Source organism: Lichenostomus cassidix, chromosome 17 (assembly GCF_008360975.1).
Source record: "Lichenostomus cassidix isolate B80296 chromosome 17, HeHo_3.0, whole genome shotgun sequence".
Taxonomy (NCBI): Eukaryota; Metazoa; Chordata; class Aves; order Passeriformes; family Meliphagidae; genus Lichenostomus; species Lichenostomus cassidix.
The window spans coordinates 82,069-98,929 of record NC_139497.1 but is presented as its reverse complement, the minus strand read 5'-3'; the positions used below and the strand labels follow the sequence as shown (position 1 = coordinate 98,929).

Below are 16,861 nucleotides of genomic sequence, written 5' to 3'. Positions count from 1 at the left end.
AGTGAATAGTTGAGACTGTTCTACCTTCCTCAAAATCACTCAGTTCTTCATCATATAATATGCAACTCATTTTCAGTTTTCTGTTTGCATGTCTAGGACTGGTTTATTGATAGCTTTTTAGTGGAGAAAAAATGTGAACTGTAACTCCCTCACCGTTGCTTTTTTTAAAAGCTCTGGAGACTGTAAATGTTCACATGTTTTACTGAAGGATTGCAAAAGTAACATTCATTTATAACATTTGAAGGATTATTCATGGAAAAATTATGCAAAGGAAAAAAACAGTGGGATCCTTTGGGATATGTGTAAACTTTTCCAAATGTTCTTGCCACAGATCTCTGAACAGCACTCGGCTCACTCTGATGAAGTTGTCTCACGTTCCCTAACGCAAACAAATTTTTAATAACATTTTAATATTTTTATACATTATTCTTGTGCATGTCAGCATAATCTTGAAAATGATGCTGAGAAATAATGAAAACCAAACTAACCCTTGTTCATGCCAGCTGACTGGAAAATCCTGCTAAGAGTGCTTTGTCTCCATGAAAGGCAAAATAACAGAATAGCAATCATGGTAACAGTATGCACTAGGAATGGAGCCAGAAGAGTAAAGACAAGAGTTAGCAGTAGCAGATGACTTCACTTATTGGAAAAAAAAGCGGCAAAATAACTCAATCCCAAATGAATTTAAATATTGGAATTTTGTTATCAGCAGTATCAGGCATAACTTCCCCAGCTAATTGCTCATCAGCCTGGTATGTCCATAAACATCCCTTGTTTTCATCAGTATCTCACTGCTTACCCTCTTTGGCATCCTTCTTGGCATGGGCTCTCTTTGTCTTTTACTCCTTTAAAGAATTTAGGTCATCTGCCCTCTGCCCCATAACACATGCTGACAATTGCACCCCAGATTTCTTGCTGAACTGACTGTGGCCAGCAGCACAGATGCTGGCTGAGGAGAACTCTATAAACTTCACCATTCTTCTTCATAGACATTTGGCAGCAGAGCAGATGCAAAGACTTTGTAAAGGTGTTTAAGTTCAGATTCTTTTTACAGAGATTTCCTCCTCTTGCCTCAGAGATGAGGAAGATGTAGAACTACATTTAAAATGGCCACTCCAGACAGAAAAACACCAGCACAGATGACATTTCTGTTTTCATCTGATCCCACAAAGCATTCCGTTTTCTGCCATCAGGATCTTCACTAAAGACACCTAACTAGCAATTTGAATAAGTCACAGAATTGTAGTGTAGCTGGAAGAGACCACAGTGGGTCACCTAGTCCAAGCTCCTTGCTCAAGCAGGATCATCCTACAGCACATGGCACAGCATTGCACCCAATACCTTGTGGCGGAAACTCCACAGGCTCTCTAGGCAGCCTGTTTGTCAACCCAGGTCCATTTCCTTCTTTAATAGGACTGATGCAAGCAATTGTGATTGTCATATATAATAGCAAGGCAGCCAGGCTGGAACTGTTGTCTTAAGTTGTAGGACTTACACGTATTTCCACAAATTCCGTCACGCATCACACCTTAAGCCAGGCAATATTTCTATGTGAGCTGAAATTTTATTCCCGAATATTATTTTCAATCTGAGATGCAGACTCCTTTCAGAAATACTACATCATTTGTTTCAGCGGGGGGGGGGGGAACGGACGGACGGGGGGGACACACAGGATGGTTAACAAATTTTTTCTGCTCTGAAGCTGTCCAGGTAATAAAAGCTCTTGCTTAAACCAAGCAATGATCATCTTTATAATGATGAATCTTTAAATAATTTTTTGTTGCAATCATATTAGTGTCAATTTCAATCCATGCTCCCTAAATGAAGGGGGAAAAAGGGAATATAGAGTGAAAAGTCTCAAACTGTTTTTTCTTGCTAGATAATATTTCTCAATCTTTGTCAGTTTTGATAGTAACATTTGAGCCTACCTGGAGTCAAATCCAGCCAACTTTGATTTTGTAATGGCTTGATTGTGTCAGCACTGGACTTGTTATGTTGCTGTTCTTTCTCATAAAGTAATTTTGGTGCAGTCACATGCTTTTGTTTGGTTGCATATCAATGCTTTGGAATGAAATTAATCAAACAGTCTTACTACTATCAGGTCTGTGATTCTCCTCAGTGAGAAACTTAAACTTTTAAACTATAATGTGTTATAAAATTTAACAGTTATTTCTACATGTGGCGCAGGGTCTGTGTGAAAAAGCACTGCACTGTAGTGATAATCCTTTAGGGCTGTGCCTTAAAATTGCTGCTCTTTCACAGGCTGTGGTTTCAGTAGCTTGCTAAAAATAATACTTCAGTAGCATTCAGTGAACTTAAAAGAACTTAATGTCATCCACTTGAAAAAAACTTATTGTAAATCAGGATTGAGAACTGGCACGAGAAAGACCTGAATGACACAGCAGGAAGCAATATAAAAATGAACGAATCCTGCAAGCAAATTAAGGGACACGCCTCAGTGTGGGCACATTAACACTGAAGTTTATGCTGAGTTTCAAATCAAACTCTTGCTGATAAATGCTCGTAATTTTCAGGGAAATTTTCTTCTATCTGCCACTGTCTTTGTACTGGGTTTCAGTTCCAATATATTTTAGGCTGCTTAGGAGGTAATAAACACCTTAGTAGTCCTCAGTATTTTACTGTTCACAAGTCGAAAAGTATCTGATGGAGAGGCACTACTAACAAGGCATGTAAAGCAAATTCCTTTTTGGGAACCTAGTCCATCAGAATAACTGGAGGTTTTCAAACTAAAGAACTTGTAATCATTTCTGAAACTTTTGAATGCATTTACTTTGTCTCTGCATAAATTTTAAGAATTTGAAATTAAACCTGTGGTAAAAGACTTTGGTGAAATGTATAATGCTGCTACTAATGCAGCAGATAAGATTTTTCAGACCTAATGATAAAATATGAATCCATAAAGTTTTTTCATTAAACCGGGCAATACATACTTGTGCTCATATTCATACTTTTTCTGTTTTAATTTGTGCTTCACCTCCATGGCAGAAATGGAAAATGAACTCCTTTGGTTTTAGGGAAGAAGCTTCCAGTGTTGCGTTACAGCCCAAATGCATCAAAATGTTAGTTGTTATTGCAGCAAGAACATTGTAGTTGGCCCTCTCCAACCTCCCAGGTGTGTGTCTCTGGGTGAATCCCCAGATGAAGTAATGACTGAAAGTACATTTTTTAAAGCTGCACATGGCCTTTAAGTATAAGACCATCTCTGAAGCTGCATATGCCAGTGACTGATGCTAAGACTTCCGTGTTTCACAAATTCTCAATTGTGTGATGGTAGCAAAGACAGGCAGGCAAAAATGCTGTCCTGATGGTATATATGAATGAGGCAGAAAACAGGCTTAAAAACTGTTTTGTCTTTGTTCTCGTACTAAATTGGTGATCTGATTAATAGTATGACTGAAGGTTTCCTCAAGGAGGGAACTTGTCCCTCCTCTCTCTATTGCTAAAAGAAGTTTTGTCTTGAGGGCTCCCTTCATTATTAATTAAGCAGCATCATGAATTGTGTTATCAAATGTGCAGAACAGTCTGTGGATTAAATCTTTCCCCTCTCTACTAGGGAAAACTCTTTGCAATTTTTCCTAGTTACAGGCAGGTTTGTGTTGAAATTCCAGAGTCTAGCCTATGGGGAAAGTAAAATACAAGTAATTTGGAATTAATTTTTGTGTTTCATACTTGATATAAGTCTATATTGCAGAGTGAGAATGGATGGTAAAGCATCTTGTGTTTATTTGTATTTTTGCCTCTTTTGGGGACAAACTCATTGCTGGTTCTCGTATTTCTTGTTTCTCCTGAATCCTCAGTTTCAAGGCAGAAGAAGTTGCTAACTTCTGTGCTTCAGGATAGAGAGTAGCCTATATAACAAATCAAAACCTAATGTCTCAAGTAGGGAGAGACCCATAAGAATCATTGAGTCCAACTTCCTGCTCCTTGCAGGGCTACATAAAACTAAATATCACTGAGAGTGTTGTCCAGACTCACCTTGTACTCTGCTAGGCTTGGTGCCATGACCACTTCTCTGGGCAGTCTTGTCTCTCAAAACCATTTCTGTTAAAAGTACACCTTCACATCCTGTTGTCAAACTGTACTCTGGAATGCTGGTGTTTTGGATTGGGTTTGAGGTTTTTTCCTGTTTCAGTTTATTAGTCATTTGAGACCGGACACTTTTGTAAAGATTCTGATGATGATTGCACGTGGCTTTTCACAAATTTTCTTCTTTTGTCAACCTCTTCATGGGTGGGTTTTGGTTAAAGAGTACAGAAGCTGACTAAGCTGAGGTTGCTGAAGCCTCCAATAAGTGATTCTTGTAATGTAGAGGGAAGTCTGTTCTGCTGGTACCTGGACTGTCCCAAGGAGAAAGATATGGGGCAGATGGCCACTTTCATGACCACTGTTCCCACTTCCATCACAAGCACCAATGCCACAATTAAATGTTTGAAAGTGAAATCTCAACTGTTTATTGTGAAGCAAAGTATAGCCTGGTATACTCAGTATATACTGAGGATGATGATAGGCCTTGTTTTCCACTGTATTGCAAAGTTCACTTCCTGCCTTTTGCAAACAGCATCAAGGAGCTGGAACAAAACCAGTTGGTCTGTGTTTTCTGTCAGGCCTCATAAAATCTGTAAATTGAGAGGAAGAATGATTGCAGTGAGACATCTCTGGAGCTCCTAGATGTTTGAGAAATAATGCATCTGTCTGGCCATTAGGTACAGGAAAAGCCCCTGCTTTCTCTTAAATGCTCAATCTGTGAGTCAGTATGAGCAGATTGTTTACAGTTTATTCACAACATGAAGTTCTGAACAAAATTCAAAACACATGCAAACGTTCCTGTTCATACCTGAAGTACAAACTGACTTTATGGCTCTGCATATTACACTTTGTCACATCCAGCTGTTGTAAGGATGCCGAGAGCTTTTGTAGTTCATTGTTAACAGTATGAACAAAACCATTTTAAAAATTACTTCCAGGGAGTTCAAGATTATGGAGATGAATTTATAACAAAAATGGATGGTGTAACCCTAACGTTCAAGAAAGAGTGCTTCAGAAATGGTGCCTTTTGGTTATCTGTAAAAATTCATTTTAATCAGTGTCTAAACACACCAGCCTATGAAATTTTTGGGATTTGCATCAGTTCAGTGTTAAATAATCTCTGTCTTTTAGGTCCGTCTGACATGTCAGCAATTATGAAATTCAGCAGAAGACCCACTTGTCCTGATGCCTCAGTAGCAGCAAGTCTACCTACACCTCCTGTACCAAGGCACCGGAAGAGTCACAGCCTGGGAAACAAGTGCGTACTCCCAGCTGTTTTATGCTCAGGCAGTTACGTGCATCATAAATATTTAAGATAGCTGCAGAACATGCTAGTATTTGTCCTTTCCATTTCTTGTATTACAGAAGTGCTTCAGGCTTTACTGTGTATTCTCTAGGTTTTCTCTTGACTCTTTTGTTATTTTTGCTGACTGTTCTTGGCTAGTGCCAGGCACTGGCAATATTTGAAAGCTGCTTATCCGCTTTGGTCTGTGGATTCCTGGTGTACATAACTGGTACTTTTTTTCTTTCATTTTCTAAATGGCTTGCTAATACATCTAAGGATGCGTGGCACACCTTATTCAGGAAAGGTGTGACCTTTTGCACTGTTCTGCCTGGGTAATACGGATTAGAAATATTTTTCTTTACCATTTACCCAACTAAGTGAGAGCACCCGCTCCCCAGTTAAGGTTTCAGCATCTACCAAATTTTACAATTAATGGGGTTAGGGAAAGAAAGGTTCAGGTGACTTGTCCAAGGTCATGGAGCAATGATATGTTAGTTCAGCTTAGTGAAGGACCACCAAGCAGTGGCTTAGCTGGAGTCTTCTTTTTTCTGGCAGCTTTTGCTGCCACCAAGGGTGTTCAGGTTTTGTGTGGAGAGGAGTCAAAACGTTTATGGCTTCCCAGCTGCAGAAGTTTAATAATTGTTACTGACAAAGAGAAGTAAAACCTGAAATTTGTTTGGGTAGTTAAGAAGCATATGTACAGTAAAGTGATAGCATGTAATTGCCTGCTCCGTAATAACCTGCTGATGAGTCAGAGGCTGAGCAGAAACAATGTGAGCCAAAGGTTGCTGTTAGATGACGTAAGAGGGGTTTCATGTTTTTCTCTTCCGTGTTCCAGTATGATGTGTCAGTTGAGTGTCGTGGAGAGCAAAAGCGCCACCTTCCCGACGGAGCGGCCACGGCACCTGCTGGATGACAGCGTCTTGGAGTGTCACAGCCCCGCGCGCAGCCACACACCCAGCATGCGCCTTGCCAACGGCCTCTCCATAGGTAGCATCTGCGTGGGGAGTGACAGCCTTGCTCCTGTCCCAGGGTGCTGCAGATTCACAGATATCTGAAAGTAGGGGATTAGGAAGATCTTTATTTCCCATGCAAAGACTGATTGTTTTCATGGAAGAAAGTAGATCAGAACTGCTACCTGGTCAACATTACCTCAGCTTTCCTTAGTTACCTACTGAGGTTTTTGCTAAAAGTGGCATGAAGGAAGATTGGTTTTGTAGATGCTCGGTGTGTGACACAAAGTGTTTGTCAGCTTTTACCAGGGGAAAACGTGTAAATATATTTTAAAAGCTTTAAAAAGTTTTCACAAAGAAAGCTTTAACTCTATGTTTTAGAAGGTGAGAGAATTGTTTGTCTGAGTCTTCAAAAGAAACATAAAATGAACACATTATGGTATAATTAATAAAACAATCATTATAAGATCAACAAAGTGAACAAGAACCTGTGTTCTAAGCAAGGGAAAGTCGCATTTTAAGAGACCCAGGCTATTTCTGGAATAGGAAACTGGCTGTGAAAGATAGCATATTACTTGACCAAGGGTCAGACACTGAGATAATCTCTGCACTTCTGAAAATACAGGCACAGCTCACTGTGTTTAAACTGAGCATTAGAAGATCAGTCCTGGGCAAATTAAAACTGTGAGCCAAATAGTTGTGCCAGAAGAGGAGGGACAAATTGGTCAAGGGCTTGTCAGAGAAATAGGAACTTTAGTTATGAATGCCATAATACATATTTTTAATAACTCCTAGCAGCAGCATAGAGCTGACATACCCTCTGTTAGAGGTGTGCTGGCTTCTTGAAAATAAACTATGGTACCATATCTAATAACTTAAATCAACTTACGGATATTGTGGTAGAAAAATTGTCTTACAAAGGAACTGGATTTTATGTTCCTGAAGTGCTCAGCTTCCGAAGTAAAAGCAGCATGATGAAAATTAAAGTAATGGTGTTTAAACTCAGCCGTAACGTGAGTTAACAGTGAGCTACTATAAATTGAGAGGCTCATGTAAGCCTCTTCCAACTGAACTCTAAACACTTTACCATGAACTCTAAACACTTCAAAATATTATTTGAGTAGCAATGTCCATGGTACTATATAAAGAGTATTCTGGTGATCCACATACATTGGCTTTGTATTTTCCCATGGGTGGTTTTCTTACTCCTTCTCTGTACTACTCTCTTTCTAGATAGCAGTGAAAGCTCAGAATTTAGTGAGGAGCTGCCGTCAGGGCTTGAAAGGTGAGTTAGTCTTCATGTACACTCACTGAGCATTCTACAGACTTAGCTAAGAAATTCACAAATGATCTCTAACATAGGTAAGCCCTAAATCAACAGTTATTTTTATCAAATTATTGATTAGTTAGGAAAAAAATGGCAAACATTTTGAAATAAAGCACTGTAAAGGTATTGGACCTGAAAAGATTGGGAACTATCTGTCATGTTTACCAAACCCTCACTGTTGTAGTCTCAAACTGGAATTTCCCTCATCGGATATTTGCATTCACAAACAGGGGCCGTCTATATGCCACTCTGGGGCCTAACTGGAGGGTACCGATCCGGAATTCTCCTAGGAGTCGAAGCTGTGTCTACAGGTACAGTTCAGGGTCTGCCTTATTCATTGTATGGCGCTAAACTTCAATTTGGGTTTTAAGCTTTCATAGTGTAATATATTTGGTGTCCAAATATCCTTGCATGACCATAACAGCTCATGAGGTCTCCCCCTCCTGCTTGTAAAAACTCCTGTCAATGCTAAAGCAGGGGTGTGGCCCATTCAGATGAAATTCAATTTAGCTGTTGATTTAGCTAATGATGTCTGGCTTCCATTTTGCAGAAAACTAGTCTTTACTTTGCGTTTTATGATGTAACGGAAGCAGTTTTGTCATGAAGGTCATCTTTAACTCCTGTGACAAGTCATGATGTTAGAAGGATACCTTCTTGACCCTTTCCCACAATCTATTTCCTGATTTACAGGACAGCTACCCATAACATCTGTTTGTGTCAGAGAGCTATAGTATGGTGTGTTGATTTTGTGCAGTAAAAGGCATTACCTTAGACCTCAAGTAAGAGAGAGAACATCTGCAAGCCATATGTAGCAGACACTCACAATGTTGCTAGTCACTAAGATGTGGACTTTCCAGAAGCAGGTAATCCATTTACAGACTAAAGAGAGGTGATGTGGGAAATTTTCTATAGATTGAGGGATAAAGATCAGTCCTTTCATCTGTACCTAACCTGAATTTGATAAATTCTGTGATTCTGTCAAATGAAGACATATGTTTGAACAGGTAAGAAAATAGCCTTGAATCAGTATTCTGCAAATACTGTGATTTAGTTGCAGTTTAAATCCAGTTAGATTTTATTTTGTTTAAATCAGTTTGCTTCAGCCATTGTAGAAGTGTTGATATAATGTATAAATATAGTTACAGCTGCTTTACCTGAGCTAGTAACGTGTGATAGAAAATGCATACTTTATAAATTCATAAAGGAATACATTTTGGAACAGCTATTGTACCTGCTTCCGGAAAATAATTTCTTAACATGAGCATGGTAGATTTGTTTCAAAAACATATATAAGTTAGAAATATGAAATGTAAGAAGATAAAAATGTGAAAAGCCTTTTAGATCCACAAAGAAGAATTATTCCCTAAAATACATTTCTTACGTTTATCGACCATCAGGCAATTCTAATGCTTACATTCATTCGTCCTTTTCTGAAACCTTCTGCTGCCTCTTTTAGAAATACAGACTCGGCAAGAACGCACATTAGCACAGACCAGGCAGGTACATGCAATGGAAGAAGATGCATCTGCCCTTTGGAAGGGCTTTTCTTCTCTAGATGTGGTTGTGCATATTACTTGCACAAGCATGGGTTCCTGCTTGTTTGTAGACAGAATAGTGTTCCTCTCACAACTGAAAGGTAGATCATACATACGTCCTTTTCCTTGTATTCATTATTAGACATGATTTAGTTAGCACTGACACACCTCATTGGTCCATATAAGAACATCAGTGTTGTGATCATATGGCAGTGAAGTTAGCCGCACATAATCTATCAATCAGTATTTGGTTGAGACATTGTTAACAGCTGTTTGTATTTCTAGCTTTGCTTGTACTTGAGCTCTATCAGTTGTATCTCTTTTCTCACTGTGTATATGGGAAGTTTCATGTTCATTCTGGAAAAGGAAAAAATATTGTAATCTCTGTACAACTCATTACGTAGCATTTTTATATAGTTTTCCCAACTCTTTTCCAATTAGGCATGGTAGTTTCATTTAATTTAAAATTGCATTTGTGGGAGCTCTTATTGCCAAAATTTTAAGGTGTAATTTTCCAGAAATTCAGATAATTTCTGTTATTTACCAGAATAAAAACCAAAATTGCCAGTTTTTACTTTGACTTTGGGTTTCAGTATTTATACTGTTTTATTTGTTCATGTCTAAGCCCCCAGAATATAACCTTTTGTTGATTTGCTATTTTTGAAAGACCCCAGTTCCTATTTGATAGCTAGGTTAGGAAAATACATATTCTGGAGTCAAGTTTCAAATTATGCAATACACGTAAAGCAGTGCAGGATAGATATATTTAGAGCTAAATTATATTGCTTGCTTATCATCTTTATTTGTCTGCTGAAATACACAGAGGAATGCTTTGTCTCTCCAGCCCAACAGGTGCATGCAGCTGCACAGCAGGTGGTTCCATAGGAGTCATTACCATGGAAGGGCCTTTAAGAAGAAAAACACTGCTCAAAGAAGGCAAGAAACCTACTGTAAGTGATTCTAAATATGATTATGCCTATGATCCTAATTCATTAGTGGCTGTTTTTATTTTCAGGATTAGATTAAACCTGCAGCTTGATACCACACAAAGCAATGGTTTTATCAATTGTAGTTTTCTGATCAAAGTTATAATCAGGTTATAACGAGGTTGTAACCTTTATGAGACATTTGATCTACATTTGCTTCTGCCTGCATTTGCAAGTCACGTTTCTGGCTGTAAAAGCAGAACAGGAATGAAGCAATTGTGTAACCAGCAAGCATTGTTTTGAGGGCAGAAATAAATCTTGTGGCACTGCCTGATGACCCAGAGCATCCTGATACTTTCCAGCTAAATAACTCTGACAAGTGTAGATATTGCAGGATGAACAATGTCTGCATTACATTTCTGTGACAGGACATAGATTAATAACTATTAATGAGTTTGTAGATTACAGAATTTGCAGTGCCACTCGTAAAAGACTGAAGAGGGAGATCTTCAATACAGAATTTTCAAGGGAGAGTACAAATTAAATGGAACATATTTCTACAGCATATTTTGGTGCTTTTGTAGTATCACTTTAAAATGAAATGGCTGCAGGGCAGCCACCCATAGCACTAAAGTCATGGCAATTCATAGTTAACCTAAATTCATGCATTTCACATGGTTCTAGTCCTATGCATTTGGTAATTTTTTTGTTTTCTGTAGAGTTGATTGATGTATTTCACATGCAACCCAATTTAGTTAAGAGCTAAAAGATTTGAAGAATTGCAGAGTTGTCATTTCAATTTTTCTTTTTAATCAAAAGTCTAAGATCTGTCCAGCAGAATGCAACACACTATTCTTCTCCAAAACAATCAGTACTGATACTTCTATGAGATACCCAAATAAGAAGAATTGTGTTCACAGCCAGCCGTCAAAATTTAGGCAGCTAGACTGATTTACCCCAGGAGACACTCTTTATCTCCATTCCCTGCTTCTGAAATTAACTTCAGTAGCACTTGGGCTTCCCTGGGAATAGATTTTTGAAATGTCAGAGATATGCAGAGTTTTTCCTAATGTTTTTTTCCTTTTTCATTCAGCTCTCCTCGTGGACTAGATACTGGGTCATGCTTTCAGGATCAACTCTGCTGTACTTTGGAGCAAAATCTTTAAGAGGCACTGAAAGAAAACATGTAAGCTTTAAATTAATTCTAAAAACAGAAATTGAATATTCTTAAGTAGATCTGGAAGGGCATCCAAAGTGCCCATTCTGTTCCAGGCTAAGCCATATATCTGCACAGCTTTTACAGCCAAAAGTTATCCTCTGGTACAGTCTCAACTGTGACTGACTTGTCTGTCTTTTCCAGTATAAATCTACACCTGGGAAAAAAGTCTCCATTGTGGGCTGGATGGTGGCACTGCCTGACGATCCAGAGCATCCTGATATTTTCCAGCTAAATAACCCTGACAAAGGTAGATATTGCAAGATGGACAATGTCTGCATTACATTTCTGTGACAGGAAGTAGATTAACATCTATTAATTAGTTTATAGATTACAGAACTTGCAGTGGCACTCATGAAAGACTGAAGAGGGAGATCTTCAATACAGAATTTCAAGGGAAGGTACAAATTAAATTGAACATATTTCTGCAATATGCTGTGGTGCTTCTGTGGTGCCTACAGAGAGATTGCTTTATTTTGCCAGTCACTGTAAGTTTTGTGGAAATTCCCCAACCAGTATGAAATGGCTGCACGTCCATGTGTCTCCACACACAGATCTCCCAAGTTTCTGAATAGCTTCCTTAAAATCAGTCAGTATCAAATCTTGACTTACACTGAGGCCAATTAAAGTATCAAACCATTTACCAAAATAAGTCTGCTAAGTAATTACTAAATACTTCTTAATAATTGATTTTGCAGTGCCATAACTCTTTTGCCTTGATTAACTCCAAAAACTTCAAAAGATAAGATAACTCGTGGGGTTGTTTTGCACTTTGAGTGGTTGCTTACAGATTTTTGAGGCTTTCTTCACTTTTCATGTTTTCAGCTTCAGTGCTGGTCATGGAATTGCATCCATGTGTGAAGTGCATATTTTGGGTGTTAACTAAAATGCACAAAATACTTGACTGCAGGAGCAATTTGCACTAGGACATTGAAGAAAACTAAGTTTACAAATGTCAAAAACTTTACCAGATGCCTTAATGAGAAGAAATCCAGGATTAAATTAGATATTACCTATGTGGTCTTTTCTATGGCTGTCATTTGGCCTTTCTGCCTGTGAGGACACATATGTTCTCACACTTGCTTCACCCAAAGATTGCTTCACATGGGCTCCATTATATTAGCAACATCTTGTTTGAACATTTGGGTGCAAATTAATTTAAGAATTTACTTCAGGACTTTGGCTTCTGCACAGAAATTAGAGTCCCTTGAAATTGCATGTCTGTCTGCAAATTCGGAGTCTGTCATTTTCTTATTTTTGTAGGCAATGTTTATAAGTTTCAGACTGGTTCAAGGTTTCATGCAATATTATGGCATAAACATTTGGATGACGCGTGCAAAAGCAACAAGCCTCAGGTAAGGTTGTGAAAACTATTTCTACCCACTTTTTCCTGTTTTCCAGAAAATCCTTACTAGAAAAGATACCTCTCTCAGTCTGTGTGCACACACATTCCTGTGGGGACTGACACAATTCCTCATTCTGTACGTTGATCCATTTTCTCAATAGGAGTAAGAAAAATCATTTAAAATTAGAGAATTTCCACCAAATCAGGTTTTGTGCAGGTCTAGCTATTGGTTTGGTTACTTTAAGAGCATATAACCTCTACTCTCAGTTGCTTCAAGCAAGATAACCTCATCTCTTCTTTAGACGGGGCAGTCTAATGGAAAACAAAATAACCATGCTAGGATAGACTCGATGATCTTAGACATCTTTCCCAAATGTTATGATTCTATGAGTAATTTACAATCTCTTCCAGGTACCTGCTAATCTAATGTCATTCGAATAATTTCCTCTCCTATCTGGTGTGACTTCAAGTGCCAAACTGAAGAAACAGGTTATTGTTCTCTAAGGAGGAAGAGGAGAATTGTTTTCCTGACATGAACCAGCCACAAATATTTCCGCACTTTCCTATGTAACTTGAAAGTGATTCTGACACAGCTTTTAAAAACAGAAACTGAATGTTGTCCCTAGGACCAGATAAAGTCTCATGCACTGAGTGAAAGCAGACAAGTTAGATGGACAGAAGATTAATCCTGACTTCTGCAGGATTCTAGAGCCCTCAATTATTTGTGGTCAGAGATTGCATGAACTGATATTTGACCACAAACTGAGCATCATATCTTCTGCCTATTCTTTTTTAAATGGTTCTTTTTATTGTTAAGCTGCTTTGTGTGACTGAAGAATATTTGGCCCATGTTGGGTTTCAATTCTTTCTAATGCACAGAATGATTGACAGTATTAACTTGCTCCAAAATGTCAATTAGAATAGAAAATTGTGGAACAACATTTTTATAATCTAAGTGCACTGACTTGCTAGGCAATGTGGCTGCCTCAAATTTTCTATCAAATTTCTGGACAATTCTGCTGTTCATATTTGAGCTATTTGGGAAAAATGTATTTTGGCGCAGGACAGTTGGTTTTCTTTCTCATTCAGTTATTTTACTCAGGAATGTTCTGGCAGTGGATTTAAGGCTGTTTAAATTTACCTCGTCCTGAAGCTCGTCTTTCATTCTTTTACTAGAGACATAGTTGCTTACAAATTTAGGGGTTTGGTTCAGTCTGAATGTTGTTCATTTCAAATCCCTTATACAGGGACACAGGTTATCAGGTGTTATGTATCACATGGCCCTGGCTCCTCAGAATTATTCCATATCATCATTTTGTCCTTCTGTGGATGACTTGACTCCACTCAATTCCAGTATATGTTGCAACTTTGCATTAGTACCGGTAGTTGGTACCGCTGTTATAAAACCATGACAGCCATGAAAGACTGTCTAACACAGTGGAGCAAGTACAAAGAAGCCTTCACATAAGTATCCAGAGAACAAACAAACAAACAAAAAAATGTAACTGAGCCTTCTCCTCTGAAGGAACTCTCATTATGCTGTATCCCTGCTGTGCCCTGGCACTCCTGCAGTCAGAATATTTTTCTATTAATATGTTGAATTCATCACTTTTTGTGTTTGAAACTCTGTTGCCACATAGCATCAGTATTCAGACTTCATCAGTCATCAGAAAACCTCTTCTGACTTTCCTAAGATTGCATAGAGGAGAAATTGGCAAGTCAGCCTCTAGCTTACAAGCCAGGAGCACCATGGATGTCAGTTTAAGCGAACAGAACCTCTACTGGTTCCTGGCATTAGCAGTATGTATTCTGTGGACTTACATGATTTTCTACATTTTTATTTTGAAACTTCTCTAGCAACAAAAAGAAAAAAAATACCTGTGTTGTTAAATGTCAGTCAAAATTAATTTTTTTGTTCTTTTAAGAATTTATGTTACAATCCTGAAAGCCTAATACATATCAGCTTTTCAGGGAAACCAGTTCCTGATGACAACTGCATTTAGATCCCGGGACATGGGAAAGTGTATGTAAAGTTGACAATGTTTATTTGGTAACTCAGGAACCGGTGGAAAAGAGTGTTAATGCAAAATACATTTATACCATTTTTCTCTTTTTTTACTAACTTAAGACAACTTTAAACTAGGAAAAGCATCGGCATCTGCAAGGTCAGAGCATGGAACGCCATTAGAGATGGTGTAGAAGCTTTTGAATGTCGTAACATCCTGTTACCAGTACATGTCTTCAGACTGTTAGACTATGATGTAGTCCGAATTATTCTGCACCTCTGGACTTTTGTGATTAGTCATCAATGAGATTAAACATCTTTTCAGTATAGCACAACTGTGAAATTGCCGCTTGAGAAATTCAGATGGATGGTAGTGTAAGAATACAATTAAAACATCTTAAACCAATTTTAAATTGGTCTTTAAGTATTAAACAGTTCGTAGCTGCTGATTAGAGGTGTTATGATGCCACTTGGTACCATATGGTATTATCTGGTACTTATATGGTTAATTGAAAGCTGCTATTGAAATACAGTATATTGCCTATCACTACTGATTGTGACAGCATTTCCACAAAAAATATCACAAATCATACAAGTTTTTCTCCATCAAGGAGAACAACTGCAATAGTTATATAAAAGTAAACATTATGTCATAATTACTATTTTGAGAATTGTGAAGATATAAAAACTGTAGGTAATAATATTAGTCTATTAAATGTCCAATTTTGTTGTAATTCAGTGCCAAAATACATTTTTTTTCCAAATAGCACTAAAATGAAGCAAAGAAACTAGTTTTCAAATTGAGACTGACTTATCACATTATAATGTTAACCAATTTCAACATTTTGGTTTTTGTGTGAAAACTGTTGCACTATTTTTGACCGTATTTTCCAGCAGTCCACTGCATGCCATTTGTGTAAAGGATTCTTTCTATAATTCTTGTGAACTGTCTCACCTGTAAGAACTCTGGCGTCAGAATCTAGGTTTTTGGCAAAGTATTTTGTTACCTCAGTCTTGTATCAAGTTGCTGCATTTTTCAGTTTGTTACATTGATAATAATGATTGTTTCGCTAATGAAATACTTTAATGTAAAAAAAAAATTTGTTTACTACAACAGTAATTGCATTTGGTTGTAAATTTTAAAATGTGCAGGGTATGTATGCTGTTGACAATAAAATATTCTGAAAAATAATGGTAAAGGTACAGAAGGAATGTTTTAGCTCAAAAGCAGCATGCATGTTTTATTTGTGAATGAATGGTGATACAGCTGAACAGACTTTATAGAGCACAGTGTCGAGCCATTTAATAGTATAAATACAACAGAATCAACATTTCTAGGATAAAATTGACAATGCCTCCAAGTTTGCAGTGTTTTCAAGTGAGATTTAGAAAGTCCAAAGAAGTAGAGACAAACCTAAATTTCTTTACACTTAAAATTTAACTCAGCACGTTTGCAGATGACACCAAGCTGCGTGGTGCAGTTGCAACACTCTGAAGACTGGGGCCATCCAGAGGGGCCTGGACAAGCTTGAGAAGTGACTGGGGTTGACATATTTCTAATGAACAGGTCGAGAGCAGCCCTGCTGAGAAGGACTTGGGGGTGCTGGTGGATGAGAGGCTGGACATGCCCTGACCGTGTACACTGGCAGCTCAGAAGCCAGTGTGTCCTAGGCTGCATCAAAAGCAGTGTGGGCAGCAGGTGACAGAGGTGATTCTGCCCCTCCACTCAGCTCTTGTGAGACCCTGTGTGAAATTCCTTATCCAGCTCTCGAATCCTTGGAATAGGAAGGACTTGAACCTGTTGCAGTGGGTCCACAGAAGGGCCGCAAAAATAATCGTAGAGCTGGAGCACCTCAGCTATGAGAAAAGGCTGAGACAGATCAAATTGTTTAGCCTGGAGAAGAAAAGGTGCCAAGAAGACGTTACTGCCACCTTTCAGTATTTAAAGGGGACTTACAAGAAAGATGGAGACAGATATTTTTAGTAGGGCGTGTAGTGATAGGAGAAGGGATAATAGTTTAAAACTAAAAGAAGGTTGATTTAGACTAGATACACGGAAGAAATTTTTTGCAGTGAGGGTAATGAAACACTAGGTTGGCCAGAGAGGTGCTGGATGCCCCATCCCTGGAAGCGTTCAAGGTCAGGTAAGATGGGACTCTGAGCAACCTGGTTGAAGATGTCCCTGCTTATGGCATGAGGGTTGGACTACATGATCCAACCCA

At 38.3% G+C, this 16,861-nt stretch overlaps 1 protein-coding gene across 6 annotated transcripts in view; it reads left to right on the top strand.

Moving 5' to 3' along the window:
- Positions 1-15,831, top strand: part of RALGPS1 (Ral GEF with PH domain and SH3 binding motif 1) — an 81,670-nt gene extending 65,839 nt beyond the window's left edge. For all 6 annotated transcript variants that reach the window (XM_085076624.1, XM_085076625.1, XM_085076626.1 and 3 more), the window contains 9 exons: positions 5,179-5,305; positions 6,171-6,322; positions 7,519-7,570; positions 7,843-7,923; positions 9,992-10,097; positions 11,167-11,259; positions 11,434-11,539; positions 12,553-12,644; positions 13,046-15,831. In XM_085076624.1, coding sequence (XP_084932750.1) covers positions 5,179-5,305; positions 6,171-6,322; positions 7,519-7,570; positions 7,843-7,923; positions 9,992-10,097; positions 11,167-11,259; positions 11,434-11,539; positions 12,553-12,644; positions 13,046-13,075 — 839 coding nt within the window. In that variant the 3' untranslated portion in view covers positions 13,076-15,831. The remainder of the gene's footprint in view (positions 1-5,178; positions 5,306-6,170; positions 6,323-7,518; positions 7,571-7,842; positions 7,924-9,991; positions 10,098-11,166; positions 11,260-11,433; positions 11,540-12,552; positions 12,645-13,045) is intronic.
- Positions 15,832-16,861: the final 1,030 nt, after the last annotated feature.